This window comes from Sardina pilchardus, chromosome 2, assembly GCF_963854185.1.
Source record: "Sardina pilchardus chromosome 2, fSarPil1.1, whole genome shotgun sequence".
Lineage (NCBI taxonomy): Eukaryota > Metazoa > Chordata > Actinopteri > Clupeiformes > Clupeidae > Sardina > Sardina pilchardus.
The window spans coordinates 27,998,672-28,014,346 of NC_084995.1; the positions used below are offsets into that span (position 1 = coordinate 27,998,672).

General features: G+C 48.5%; 1 protein-coding gene across 3 annotated transcripts in view; it reads right to left on the reverse strand.

Annotated features, from left to right (window-relative positions):
• LOC134068584 (phosphatidylinositol 4-phosphate 5-kinase type-1 gamma-like) overlaps positions 1 to 15,675 on the reverse strand; it is a 33,347-nt gene that overhangs the window by 14,341 nt on the left and 3,331 nt on the right. For all 3 annotated transcript variants that reach the window (XM_062524277.1, XM_062524286.1, XM_062524270.1), the window contains exons 2-7: positions 4,765 to 4,793; positions 4,388 to 4,483; positions 3,772 to 3,902; positions 3,444 to 3,561; positions 1,948 to 2,100; positions 303 to 602 (exon numbers count right to left, since the gene is read on the reverse strand). In XM_062524277.1, the coding sequence (XP_062380261.1) occupies positions 303 to 602; positions 1,948 to 2,100; positions 3,444 to 3,561; positions 3,772 to 3,902; positions 4,388 to 4,483; positions 4,765 to 4,793 (827 nt within the window). The remainder of the gene's footprint in view (positions 1 to 302; positions 603 to 1,947; positions 2,101 to 3,443; positions 3,562 to 3,771; positions 3,903 to 4,387; positions 4,484 to 4,764; positions 4,794 to 15,675) is intronic.

Sequence of the window (15,675 nt, forward strand, 5' to 3'; positions counted from 1 at the left end):
CCAACACGAGACCACTGGAGGAAATATTTACATTACATTTGCTTTTCATTCCCACCAGACTTAACCATAGTAGGAATCCAGCCCCCCCTCACCACCTCAAAATAGTAAACATGAAACAATTATAGGAAACTATACAGATAGGGATGGATGGCCTCGTTTTGATTATCAAAGTCTAACTATCTTTAGATATCATCATGAAAGCCCAGGAGAGATCTTTATTTTATCATGTTAAGAAAATTTTAATGTAAAATCAAGTGAAATTGTTTGAATTAATGCTTCTTAAAAGCCAACACACTGCTTACCAAGCAGTCTCTCTGCAGAGTCTTGGTCAGGGCGCTGTACGTGTCTGTGTCCAGCATGAGGCCTTCCGTGACGTCCTGCATGAAGTCCAGATCTTTGAAGGTGGGCCTGTTTTTCTCACGTTCCTTTTTGGAGGCCCGCCGTTTGTACGTGGAACCCTTGAGGTCAAACTTGAGGTGCATGCGGAACACGCGAGGCAGAACGTTGTTCATCACCACGATCCGGATGTTCTTCCCGCCAGACTGCACGCAGTACAAGCCAAAGAACTTGGGCAGCAGCGTACGAGGGTTCTGGTTCAGGTTCTGCGGGATCCCCAAAATGACAAAGAGGAATAAGAAACAGAAAACAAACAGCACCGGTAATACAAGAGAAGAACAGCAGAGATGAGGTGAGGAAAGAAGGAAGAAAATAGAAGGAGGAGTACAAGAAGAAGACCTGAGAAAGAGGGAAGAGAAGAAAGAGAGAGAAAGAGAGAGTACAGAAGACAGAAGCAGGCTTTGAGGTGCAGGTGAGCAGGTGTTGAAACCACACACATTTAAACAGCAGAAATAAACCTCTGCTGGTCTAGCTGCACTTCTGCTATTTTGGCCTTGAAAGAGCACCAAAGTGTGAGTTTCCAAAGCAAACACACACATTGACTAATTAAAACCAGTGGTGTGAATGAAATTGAAACCGAAAATTACACTTCAATTAAATCCAGAAAAAACAAACATGTTAAACTGAGTATATTAAGTGAAACCATTCATGTAAACGTGAGCATATTTATGCAAGATCTCTCACAGCATTAGAGACTCCCACACCAGCACCACCCAAACAGCTGTCTGCCTTTAAGCACAGTTCCAAACACTCCTCTAACAGGGAAGCTACACCAGGAAAATAAAGACTAGTCTTCTGAAATGCAATGTTATGTTACGCGTTGTGAACGCCACACTTCAGTTACGAGCCAGGTGTAGCTTCCCTGTAACCATTGGTGAGGAGACATATCTTTACAGCTTCATGTCTTCACATCAACTGTTTGGCGAACTGACTGAGCCATCAGTGTCCTTCCGGCCCCCGGTAGGAGGGGGGGTCACCTCAGGTGTGTTAAGCCTCCCAGTCAGGTGTGCTGTTGTGCATGTCAGTGCCAATGCTCTCTGTGCTGCATTCTCTCTCTGTGCACTAAGCCTCGCTCACATTAGGGAGAGCTGGGGTCAGGGCACCACTCAGGACACATTTAGAGTCTCACACTAGCGCCATCTTACGCGCGCGCACGCACACGCACGCACACGCACACACACACACACACACACACAGACAGACAGACACACACACACACACACACACACACACACACACAGACACGCACACACGCACACACACAGACAGACATACACACACACACACACACGCAGACAGACAGACAGACAGACAGACAGACAGACACACAGACACACAGACACACACACACACACACACACACACACACACACACACACACACACACACACACACACACACACACACACACACACACACACACACAGTGGTGGGAGGAATTATAATTTGACCACTAATGCCCATGGTAGTATGTGACTGATGATGAAGACCTTGCTGCAAAAGGCATCAGAGAGGAAATGGACTTAGAGAGGTGGGGGTGGGGCAACTCACCATGTAGTATCCAGGCAGCAGCTTCTGCAGAAACTCAGCCTCTTTGTGCATGACTGTTTTGATGATGAACTCGTCGTCCCTGGTTACGTAGAAGATGGAGCCGCTAGCACCAGGGTTGGACAGCTCGATCAGAGGCTCATTGCACAGAGAGTACTGCCAGTTGGACACCACAAACACACACACAGACAGGCAGATACAGAGAGAATGATTACCATTCATGAGACGTCATTTCGGTGTACACAATTTAATACCTCTATCAATCTTGTAAATTTGCAGTTATAAAGCTAATGATACGATTTCCACAAATTAATCTAGTTCTAGGATTTCCTACAACAGGTTTTACTATCACTACAGATGGCATTTACACACATATAACCCCCCCCCCACACACACACACACACACACACACCAACACATACACACACACACACGCCACAACGATGTCTAAATTGAACAGTAGAGTCTGCTGTTTTCAGCCGACGGCTTAAACAGGAAAGTATTAGTGCCTTAATCTCCATCTGGCGCAGGTAGAATGTGTGTGGGCTTATAAGAGGGCCATGTGCTGCTCACACTGTCTGAGGTGAGCCAGCCAAACATCCACACAAACAATGGCACTCCAGAAAGGTACTCACACACCCAACTTGAGGATTACAGTTATATTATCCAGTTATGAACAGTCATAGTCTGTCCATATCAGCGTGAGCAAGACGTATCAAGAATATCCTCACAATTTTAATCACATTTCAAAGCCTTAAATGTCACCATGTGCCTCATTCACTGCTCACCTGATTAACTTGTCATATCCAAAACTACAGACACTGAAATGTCACGTGCACGATCACATGAAAGCAGAAGTGAGGCGGCCTATCTTTACTGGCCACACACACACCCATATACATACATACATTTATAGATGCACAGACAAAGCACACACACACACACACACTGAGTCATTCCCAGACGGCAGACATCGCACCAGTATACAGTGAGTCACACCCACACGCAGGCACACACGCCCACACAACACCCAACAGAGAGGCGACATGCTAGCACTCTCTGCCACGCCAGATGCCAACTCACTCTCACCCTCTCCCCATCCTCCACTGAGCCAAGCCCTGGCACATGGCGGACAAACAACCTTCCCCTCTTTGTCCCACAAGACACAAGACCAAACCACTCTGTGTCCTCCTCCGCAAGGTCAACCTTTTCCAAAATCAGCCCCGCTCTCCATTTCCGCACTACTTGCCAACCTTTCTGTCTACATCCACAATGTGCCAACCTTTAGAGCGTGGCGCAGGAACATCACCTGCGTGCCAACACCGCATCTCTGCCCTTCCTGTCTGCCACCACGTGATAACACACGGGGGCATGTCTGAGTCCATCTCTGATTAAAGTGGTGTTTTTGCGGTCGGTCAGTCCTGTCTGGGGAAGGGGCAGCAGCGGAGCTGGAGGGTATTATTGAGCAGGTTGGGGGGTTACGTTTAGATTTGCCTCACCAGGTAGTCGTCAGGCCGAATGCCAAAGAGTTCACGGAAGTAGCGGAATGCCAAGGGGGCGTAGGTCTTGAAGCGGAAGTCTGGGAAGTGATGGGCTGGGGTCAGATTGCTGCCCTCACTAGGGAGAGAGGAGAGAGAGAGAGAGAGAGAGAGAGAGAGAGAGAGAGAGAGAGAGAGAGAGAGAGAGTGTGACAGGAATGTTATAATTAAGAATATTTTATTTTGTGTTTTATTAATAATAGATCCACTCACACACACACACACACACACACACACACACACACACACACACACACACACACACACACACACACACACACACACACACCTTGGGAAGAAGATGCTTTCCACCACATAAAAGTCCTGCATGAGGACATCTCTCTCTGGCTTGGAGCTCAGCTGGCCCACCGTGTAGCCGATGCCCAGCTGGATGGCACCTTTCAGGGCAGAGGACGTGGTCTGCAGAGAGAACAAACATTAGCACACAAGCTGGATGGCACCTTTCAGGGCAGAGGATGTGGTCTGCAGAGAGAACAAACATTAGCACAAGGACTGACTGACCCTTGGGAATGTACTGATAAAAACAGTGGGTCAAATGCATTTTCAGGGGTTCCAATCTCTTCCAATCTCCAAACTATCTACAGAGGTGACAATAAATGCATATGCAACAAGACTGATGAAAGGCTACACGGTTCACATGGTAACGTTTACATGTCGTTTATGTCTCACTCTCCAGGGCTGCTTACAGCAAGAGTGTGACTCTGATGGGTGTGTAGCTGTGGCACACACAGTCACCCAGTGAGAGCTCTAAATAAATGCACATGAAATCAGGTCAGAATGGGAAGGAGGGTCCCTCTCTGTCCTGCTGTTCAGCAGGCGGAACTGTTTTTTATTTCTTTTTTTGGGGGGGGGGGGGGGGGCATGCCAGACGCTGGCGAACGCACCTTCTTGTAGGTGGTCTCTCCCGAGGCATCCACTCTTCTGTGGCCAATCTTCTTCTCCCCCGGCCCGGAGCCAGGATGGCAGGATGATGAAGGCATCTAGAGAGAGAGAGAGAGAGAGAGAGAGAGAGAGAGAGAGAGAGAGGGGAGAGAAATGTAAGTGGTTTTAAACAGGGGGAGGTTTTTAAGAGGGCCATCCATCAAATCAGGATTAAATGATCTTTTTACAGGTCAGTTGAGGAGAGGACATTTTGGTTTTCGGTGCTGTGTTCAGGAACTACCACCGCCAAGGCAAAGTAAATGGCCAATGCACATTACATTGCGTAACTATCCACCATACAGTTTTTTACACCAGAGAGGACAGAACAGGCTGGGCTTACCTCTGTTATATAGGCCTTTTTAGCTGCCTCTGAAAGAGAAAGACACAAGGAGAAAGCATGAGACAGCCCTTCAGCTCCTTTCCATGACAAATTACGGATACTGCGTCTCTGAGCACTGTTATGTGTGCATATTATCACAAAGAATGGAGGTTTGCATCGGATTTTTTTTTCTTGCGATTTCAATGCAGAGCAGAGGATGCTGTGTTGTGCACTTTGTGCAACGGTCCATCACACACGCACACACACACAAACGCACGCACATGCACACACACACACACACACACACACACACACACACACACACATACATACACACACACACTTTGCAGTGGATGAATGCTATGAATGCTGAGAACAGCACTTAGTATGTGGTGGAAACTCCACGGCAAATTAAAACTAAGAAAAAAAGCTCTGCAGCAGCAGCAGCAGCAGCAGCAGCCCAGTCTGGTCTAATGAGACGCTCAGACTACTGGAGCTGTGGCTCGCCAACAATGCTACTGTAAGCACGAGCAGTGCCATTGATTTGCATTGAGGACTCGCTTGTCTGTGAGAGTAAGTGACATGCACTTAGTGTTTCATTATGTGAGGGTGAGAAAGTGTGTGTGTGTGTGTGTGTGTGTGTGTGTGTGTGTGTGTGTGTGTGTGTATGTGTTTGTGTGTGAGTAGAGAGAGTAGAGAAATTATTTCTCAGCAAATGGGGCTTGGACATGACCCGATACAGTATCAAAACACAAAACAATAACAAGAGTGTGTGTGTGAAAGAGAGAGATAGAAATCCTGACAGACTAGTCAAACAAATACTGCAGTCTAATAAGCAATGAACACTAGGGCTGAACAATTTGGGAATGCATATCTATTTGCTATGTTTTTGACAGATATCGCAATTGAGATACCGGTAGTGAAAGTCAAGCTTCAATTCTAAATTCACTACATGATACAGTATATTTAAAACATTGTGTGCAACACTACAACTACAAGAGAACATCAAAATATTAATTGCTCTATCTATCAATCCAAGTGTAAGAATTAAAATGTTCTAATGGCTTCCAAAATGAAGGCCAAATCAAATGACTCGTCTTACTGGGTAAGATCAGCCCAATGTCTGCCAGCCTTTTTACATTCATTGTATTGCTACCTAAGGTGCTTTTTTGATTTCATTGTGTTGTCTTGAGAGAGATGTTTTTGTTTGTTTGTGCGTTGCTTCTGGTAAATCTGAAACACTCTCAAATAATCCACAAGGCTACACTCTTCATCTGCCTTAAATCGTCTGCCCTTTCTGCTTGAGCAGCAGCCATGGCCCTGCACTTCTGAGTGGGGAGCGTGAGTGTCTTTCACACTGCGGACGAACGACATGAATTCAGCCATAGATGCGACGTGACTGACCACTGGTCAGGGCTGCGAGCCGAACAATGAGTAGCAGCCTTGAGCCTGGGGGGTTTACTAATTGCATCAGTTCAGTTCGTTTCTTTGTAAAAATGATTAATTTTTGGTGAACGCTAATTCATATCGTGGAACCAGCTTCAGACTGCAGTCGGTGATGAATAGATTTCAGCATGCAAACTATATCTACAGAGAGTGAGCATAATATACATTAATTACGAAGAAATAAAGCTGAAGAGAGGCAGAATGTGACAGGTACTATGACAAAGGAGTCAGTCCTTCTGGTGCTAACAAGGTTAGCCAGAGCTGTTGCATTTCACACTGTTCTTTTCCGTCTCAGCATAAGTAAACAGCAAATATAATATATCATATAATGCTCATTCAGTTTGCAAAGTAATAATCAGTCACCGAGGCATATTTGTAGCATAAATGCAGCATTAGTGGTGCACAGCTAAATGCCTTAGCTCCCACCTCTCCATATTTCAACAGCCACTTACAAATGTAAATTCTCTGATCACTTTTTTTTTCACAAACCACAAACCTCTCATGTGTGTCATCTGCCAGCCTAACCTCAAAACTATGTGGGTCAGTTCTCTGTAGAATAGCTGCTATCCCTCTGAAACTAGTAAAATACTGCCCTGGAATAAACTCTGGTTCTGAAGTTGTACTTTTCCCCCCAACACCAACATCTCCTATAGTACTCCCAGTCTCTTGACTATTCTAGTGGAAGTGATGTAAGCGGTAACCAAATCTGGACATGGGTGTCAGCTGAACCCCTTGGATGGAGACACATGAAACACACACAAGTGTAAACGGCAATCCGTCTCTGCTGTCCACTTGTGATCAGATTGCTCAAGACATATAAATAAGTGTAAACAGGGCCTCTCTCAGATACATTCAGAAAAAGAAAATAAACACTCCAGAGCTAAAGAAGTCATTTCTGCCAATGGTCCAGTTTTAAATGTCCAGTGGCAAGACAAATGCAGCACAGATGACACGTGCAGCAGGCGTCTCTGAGTGCCATGTCCGAGTGCGTTAGCGTTGGTGACATATGACTCTGCTGTGAGTGCTGGACCAGACACTGGAGAGTGTCTCAGTCACACAGAACAGCCTCATGAAAGCTGCATAGCACCAGCTCTTGCTGACGGAGGCCATGTACGGCGTAAACACCAACTCCCACTCACTGGGCTGTCACATTATCCAGGATTCATGCGCACACACACACACACACACACACACACACACACACACACACACGTGAGCACAGAGCATGTTGGCCTATGGGCCTCACACCCGACACAAACACAGCCCGTCACGAGCACACACAAACACACAAACACGCTCAGAACCGTGACTTGTGCAGTCTTCCCCCGCACAGCCCCATGCTATGGAAACGTGCCCGCGCCCACCAGAGAAACAGTAAACAGAGCCGGCAGTTCAGTTCCCGTCTCCACCACCCTCCCAGGAGCTGTAAATATTCACCTCCATCTGCTCTCGGCTCACCCCAACACCACCAACACCACCTCCACCACCAACACCACCTCCAACACCACCTCCACCTCCACCTCCACCTCCACCACACAGGCTTCTGGCCAATGATCATCGCAGCTCCACGCAGGGCTCGTGGACCAGCCTGAGCCAGATGCATGCTAGGGAAGAGGCTGTTGCCTGGCAGAGAGACCTGCTGCCATCAGGGCCATGTTCTCCGGGGCCGCTGCCACTCAAAGCTTCACGTCGGGCTAAAGAGGACCAGCGTGTCTTTAAAATGACGGTGTTTATGATTGGGAGCGTGATGTTCCAGCTCAGGCATCAGGCATGCTTAAGAGGAAATTGGTTGACCACAAGGCAAAACAACACACACATCTAAGGCCAACACACTTCCGTTCACATACTTCATACAATACTGAAATCTTACAGTTCACTTGACTGTGTTCTAGTCTTGCGAGAGCGCCATATGACGCACTGTGACTCTGCTTGAACCCCAACTCTGCACGCATTCTTTGAGAAGGTGCAGAAGAACAGGCCCTGCCCGTTACCACGGCCAGCCAGGCAGGTATGGACTCAATATCAGTGCCTCCAGCCATCACTTGGACAGACCCTTTAATGAGCCGTTCGGCCCAGCTTGCCTTCATACTCAACAGTCAGATCAGATATTAAACTGCATTCATAAATATCTAAATGATGCAGACTCCTCTGAATGCACCAGTAGCGTGCCAGTCAGCCAGCAGGCTCTCGCAAAAGATAAGGCCGACATGAAAGACCCTTAAACTGTGGAGAGGGGGGGATGAGGATTACATAAGACGTTTTAGCAACACATCTCCAGTGTTAAAGCACCAGTGTGTATAAAGATGAAAGCTGCAGAAGCTACAAAAGATTAAACTGCAGAACAATCTAGAACCACAGAGGCAGCAATAATCGCAGAAGCCTGGAGTTCTCACCCACGCACACTCGCTATCCTCCCGCGATCCACCCAGGGGGGCTGTTTGTGTCCCTCTCAGACTCAGTCAACCCCTCGTCGCCACCGCGTAAAAAAGCAGAGGAAATACAACAAACCTCAAATGTCACCAGGATCCCACCACTGCGCCTGTTGCCTGTCGCCTGTCGCCTGTCGCCGAGGGTTTGCGTGGTTCTCTTCTATTTGTGGACAGATCAGGGATGAGAAGGAGAAACCTTCAATCGGATTGACAGGGGCTCTAATCTGGCTCCACAGCCTCTGTGCAAGACAACAGGTGTGTCATGGTGACCTGAAGCTCCCGCCGGCCAATCGGAGAGCTCAGATTAAGGCCGGTGCCCGCCCCGGAAGCCTCCAGGGGTAAAGAGGAGCAGAGTGCCAGCTCTGAAGGGCAAGGGCACTGAAGGAGAGACGGCCGTGAGCGGCACAAGCTCATTAGACACACATACAGTACAGGCCCTTGGCATCCGGTGCCAGTTCTGCCAGCACAGAATGCAGAAGAAGAGAACATTCTAGAACAGTGGAGGACTCAAAACTCATTCCTTCAGAACACTTTTAAGTAACTGCCGCCAAAGACTGTGGTTCCTGTTGTAGCTTTACTGTAAGATCACACAGTCCTAATTTGAACTGAATGAATTGAGAGACTTGTTGCATGACATTAATGTCAACAGATCTCCATTTGTGCTGAGGATCCATAATGATCCATAATAGTAGTGGGATGGTGTCCTTTACCTGCACAACAGCGGTAGCACTCTTTTACCTGAGAGCCCCAGACTGTTCTCCTCTGACCCTAATCCTGCTGCCTGCCTATTGTCTGTGTGTGCGTGTGTGTGTGTGTGTGTGTGTGTGTGTGTGTGTGTGTGTGTGTGTGTGTGTGTGTGTGTGTCTGTGTGTGCGTGTGTGCGTGTGTCTGTCTCTGTGTGTGTGTGTGTGTGTGTGTGTGTGTGTGTGTGTGTGTGTGTGTGTGTGTGTGTGTGTGTCTGTGTGTCTGTGTGTCTGTGTGTGCGTGTGTGCGTGTGTCTGTCTCTGTGTGTGTGTGTGTGTGTGTGTGTGTGTGTGTGTGTGTGTGTGTGTGTGTGTGTGTGTGCGCGTGAACGGAGGATTATCATCAAACTGCTGATGAACCCAAACATGTTGGCTGGATCTGGAGTGTTTTCTGCTGGTCTACCCAGGCATTGATGTCATCATCAGCTTAAAGTGTGCTGCCATTAAAGGTGCTTTTGTTTGTAGTCACTCCACTCACTAACTCAGCCGACTGTGTTGATTGCGACCATCTGTTTCTACAAAATGCAGAACAATGTCTTCAATATTCCAAACATGAGCATTTAAATAAACAAACACTGAAATTGTATTCCACTAAGGTGGACACACACACACACACACACACACACACACACACACACACTCACACACACACAAACACCAATTAACAGCAACTCCCTTAACAACAACAGTAAGCAGTGACAAGATGGCTGTTTTATCTTGCATCAGCAGCTCAGTTTTCATCACCTATATGCATACACGCACATAACATGGTCTATGGTTAGATCAGATGTCACAGCTTGGGGAGGGGGAGCGGTCTGCCTATTGTCTGTGTGTGTGTGTGTGTGTGTGTTGGAGGTAGAGGTGAGTGCATGCCCAAGGCTTTTTAGAGTGAGCCTGAGCACTGACCAGAGAAGGCTTCGCTTCAGTACATTTCCAACCCCATCTGTCCAACAGTGCTGTGCGAGGGCAACGTGCCCCTGACCTTGAGAGTGGACACTCCGCTCCCTCTCACTCAGCGCAGCAGTCTGAATAATCAGTGCCCACAGACAGACCAGCTCTCTTTAGAGTGACCATGGTAGGGCTGAATTTCTCTGTTAAGGTTCACACAAAACACATTTGTCATCAATAAAGCCTCTGACAGCGAGTGATCTGCTATCCACGGAGTCTGCAAACCCTTAACAATGTAAGACTGGGCAAATTGAACACATAAATTGCATCCAAACATGAACATCTCAGGACTCCTTTCATCATTACGTTTCTAGGCTGAGGACATCCTGTAAGTTGCATGTTCAAAAACACATCCTCCAGTCTCGGCTCCTTCTGTATTGCTTTCACTGTGTGGCAGAGAAAATACCTCTTTCAGTTTAATATGGAGAAGAGGAAGTGGCAACGACGATCAATGATTTGGTGCCCTACGGGGCACGGCATGAACATACAGTACTGGAGCATGATAGTGTGTCAGAGCAGGAGGCTGTCGGCCCTACATCAGGAATCCCATCAGCATGACTGGACCTGATATGACTGCAGCTACCCAATGCAAATGGAATGGGGACGAGAAGAAGCGTGTGTGTGTGTTCATCACTGTGTGGGTTTCAGCCAATGGGAGGTATGTGTGGAGGTAACACACACGGTTTCAGTCTATGGGAGGAGATAACACACACACACACAGTTAGCACACACACAGTTTCAGCCTTTGAGAGGTATGTTTGGAGGTAACACACACGGTTACAGCCTTTGGGAGATGTGTTTGGAGGTAACACACAAGGTTACAGCCTTTGGAAGATGTGTTTGGAGGTAACACACACAGACAAACGAGGACGGGTAGAGGACAGTGCTGAGGGAGACTGGCCAGAGGCCTCCAGACGGGTCAGATCAGCCTGGTCTTTACGAGACGCTTGTTAGCGAACTCCGAACTCTGAGTTGTCTGTTTACGCCATTAGGTGTGGACAGTGTAGACAGGATTGGCCGCATCAGTGCTTCTGCTTGTGTGTGTGTGTGTGTGTGTGTGTGTGTGTGTGTGTTTTCTGGGCTTTGTGCGCTGAGCCGTGAGGAGGAGACGGGACTAAAAACAGCTCCAGAGTGAGGTTACCTGCAGGAACCAGGCCACACCTCCCACACACACACACACACACACACACACACACACACACACACACACACACACACACACACACACACACACACACACACACACACACACACACACACACACACACACACACACACACACTCACTCACTCACACACACACTCATTCATGCTCCATCACTCTACTACTACTACTTTGCTACTACTACACCGCCACTGCTAAACGCGCCGACCACAAAAGGAATACCTCAGCATCATTTGATCTGATGTGATCTTCATCTGTTTCTAGCCTCATGTAACTCTCCATCTCCACTATGAGACTGAGCATAGAGCAGCTGATGCTGTTCACTGCAGACACACTGCCTCTGATGGAGCTCAGAGATGTAGGACACTGGGGCGCGTACCAGTCGGTCCCTCGGCGCTACAGCCACTGGCCTCTCTCTCTGGAACATGCCTCTGATGAGGTTCCTATCAATAAAGTGTTCTAAAAGGGGGTCAATCTATGCTGCTCTGATTTAAGCGCTGCTGTGTGATGTCGGGTCACGGCGTGGGGTGTGTCTGGTCGATGGCGTGTCTAGTAGTCTTGTACTCTGCAGACAGACCGCTTTTTTCCCCCCCAACTTTTCGACAGAGGTGACGGAGGCAAATCAGCGCAACGCAACCACAACAACATGGCAACAGATGACGTAAGGCCATGTAAAGTGAATGAGAAGCGTCACCGTCTACGTATTCAGTGGAAGGGTGGGTGAGCGCTGTTATGGGCTAAGAAGGAGGTGTGCAAATCACCAGTGACACACACACACACACACACACACACACACACAAGGATTTATGATTTTTTAACAGGACAAAATCCTGTTTCACAGCTGACTACTTATCCATCCAGCTTCCCACTACCATGCCCTGTTCTCTTCCTCACCTCTGTTCTCTAGGTACGGTCGAACGAGACAGCCAAAACAGAATGACCATGTGGGGATACCAAAATAGCACTTCAATACCATCGCTGGCCATTGCATAAAGAGGAGACCAGGCTTTAATCTGCATTCTTGACTCCCACACCCAAGTCATTCCAGAACCTCTGCAGCAAGAGAGAGAGAGAGAGGGGTGGAGGACAAACCTTGGCCAATGCTACCGTGCTGATGGATGACTGGCTTTGGAGATCCATCTCTGCAGAACGCCACAGGACACGCTTCAGCGTCCGTCTAGTCATGACTCTTATGAAACACTCGATGGGCAAGGTTATCTGACTCACATGTGACTATGACTTCGCAATCACCAACAATTGCTATGCAACAACAAGCAACACAATTCATGAATGACACAGGGGTAGTCAGTCTTTCCCAAACAGAGATAAGCAAACAAGCACACGGTAGTAAACCACACAAAGACAAGAGGGACGGTGTCTCAAGCCTGCTGTCCAATTGCGACAATGGAAAAACAAGCGCTGGCAGTTCAGGTTTCCATGGAACACAGGCTGTTTGGCCTCCTGGCTTTGATCATGTGTCAACCTGCTGTCAGCATGCATTTGATCATGTGTGGACCAGCTCAACTGGCCAGCTGCGACACACACACACACACACACACACACACATAGATGCTCACAAACATGCAATCACATATGTATTCATGATCTGTTTCAGAAAACCTAAGCACTCGACCTATAGCAGATGTTCCCTCGGTTAGACACGCACATCATATCCCATAATTTATGACATCATGCCGTCTTACATGACTGTTGCTCCTGGCTAATCCTCTGTGCTCTGCTTCCTGCATTACCATGCCATGATCTACATGCTCTGCTATCAACACACACACACACACACACACACACACACACACACACACACACAGAAGCACACAAGCACACACACATATTCCTCATGCAGATGTGATAGACCAACTCGAGGAAATCCAGTATATCAATAAATTAAATGAAAAAAATGAAAAACAGTTACTGTAGGATAGACTAACAGCACCATTAGTACTATCAGTAGTACTACTATTATAGTAGCAGTATTCTGCAGCTTCCATTTACTCTGTGCCAATACTGATGCACTGCACACCTTGTACAAAGACACGTCCCCAAGCTGTGTGCCATGCTGCATGTGATGTAGGCTCTTGTGCATCAGTCCTGCACTGACCCTCTGCTGCATGTGCTGCAGGCTCTCCTGCATCAGTCCTGCACTGACCCTCTGCTGGATGTGTCTGCTCGTCTCTAGCGTGTGGGCGGCCGTGTGTGACCACGGGACTCGACAAGGGGGCCGTGATTCACACTCACTGTCCCGCAGAGCCGACCGTGGGACTGACTGATGGGAGCTGCAGCGCGCAGGCACACACACACACACACACACACAGAGACTCATTCACAGACACACAGGCACACTCTGACACACACTCTGTCACACACACACACACTCTCTCTCTCTCTCTCTCTCTCTCTCTCTCATACACACACACACACACACACACACTCACTCACTCTCTCACTCACACACAAGTGAAAACACACACACGCACACACACACACACACACACTAGCTCCCCAGCCTGGCTGTGTCTCCCTGACAGACCGAAAAGGAAACAGGTCTGCCAGTTAGCATCCTACAAGTGCACCCTTTGTGGCGGGCGACCGCTGAGTAGACTTGGGTGATACCCTAAGGCGGCGGTTGGGAGCGCGGCGCTTACGTAAGCCTTACATAACGCGCCGCGGCGGCAGCGAGAACGAGGGGTGTGCGTCTGACAGCCAGCGCGCCGAGGAGCCCACGAGCGAGCGAACGGGCGGGCGAACGGGCGCTCCAGCTGCTGAGGGGTTGGCACTGTGATCTGATAAGCTGATCTCGCCCACTTTAGAGTGGCGCACAGCTGTACGCCAGGAGAGCAGTCGAGAGCAGCGAGCCGCTCCCGTTCCCCCGTCGTCTCGCTCTCACACACACACACACACACACTGCCACTTCTCAGAGCTCGGGGGATGTACTTTGGATCGCTTTAATCAAGAACATAACATCGAGAGGAAATGAACACACACACCCTCTCTCTAACTCTTGTGAGTGTGTGCGAGTGTGTGTTTGTGTATGTGAGTGAGTGAAAAAGGCTTTCTTTAGAAAAGCTGCCATGGCAAAAACAGACTAGCCACACACACACACACACACACACACACACAGAGGTTCCCATAACTACCACCCACTGCTATTTGCAGTCACTGAAAATGCTGGCTTTCTCCTGTGTACAAGAGGAAATGAGAGTTTGTAATCACTCTGTTAATATCACTGAGAGCTTGACTTTGTGATAAGCGACTAAAATCAAAATGCCTCTTTCACCCACACGAACCCCACTGGCTTCACACAGGGCTAAAGGTGGCACTGCATGGTTCTTGTGGCAGCTTTTCCTCTCAACATGCTCTCTAGCCGAGCGCCATGCCACCCAGCCATGCGTTTTTACGCCAGCGCAGCGCCAGGTCATGGTAACGCCATCTCCCTGAGACGACGGCAACCTACACGGCACATGCGCTTGGCACAGGGAGGGCGGAGAGATGAGAGATGAGAGATGCAGCATATTGGCGCGGCTCGGAGACGACAGCACAGCGCAGCGCAGCCCAGCTAGCGCAAGGTCACGCGCTGGAGCACTGGAGCCTCGGGGGCCCGTGACGACGCTGGGCGTCAGGTCACACGGGAGGCCGCGCGCATGGGCACAGCAGCGAGGGCACAGCAGCGAGGGCGCACGCCGCCGGGCTCCCGCAGCAGCAGAGAAAAACAAAACAAACAAAACAAACAAACAAACAAACGGAATAATTCTGTACCAGCGCTCTCCACATTGTTCAGCCGTGCCACTCGGGCAATGTGCACCGATTATCAGGCCTGACATGAACACTGCTCAGTGGTGGCAGGTGGCAGGGGTCGTGCCCACAGCTGTCAGAGGGAGATAAAGCCGTTAGTGAGGTCTCAATAATCTCCCACACGCACCAGGCCAAACAATGGTGGTCTTCACCAGGAGACAAGTACTGGGAAGTCATTGAGTCATGAAAAGCTCCATAGAAAACACCAGTTACCACAATCTCTTTTGGTAGCCAGGAGTACATTCTTCCAGTTGCTCTTTTGGTGACAAGTCTGCTTTATACAATTTGTATGGAACATAAGCAGTGAGTGAGAGATTCAGGCATGCAGTCAATATTGCTTGTTCATCAACCTCCACTCGATGCTTTTATACTGTAAAAGCTAAATCAATAGTTTC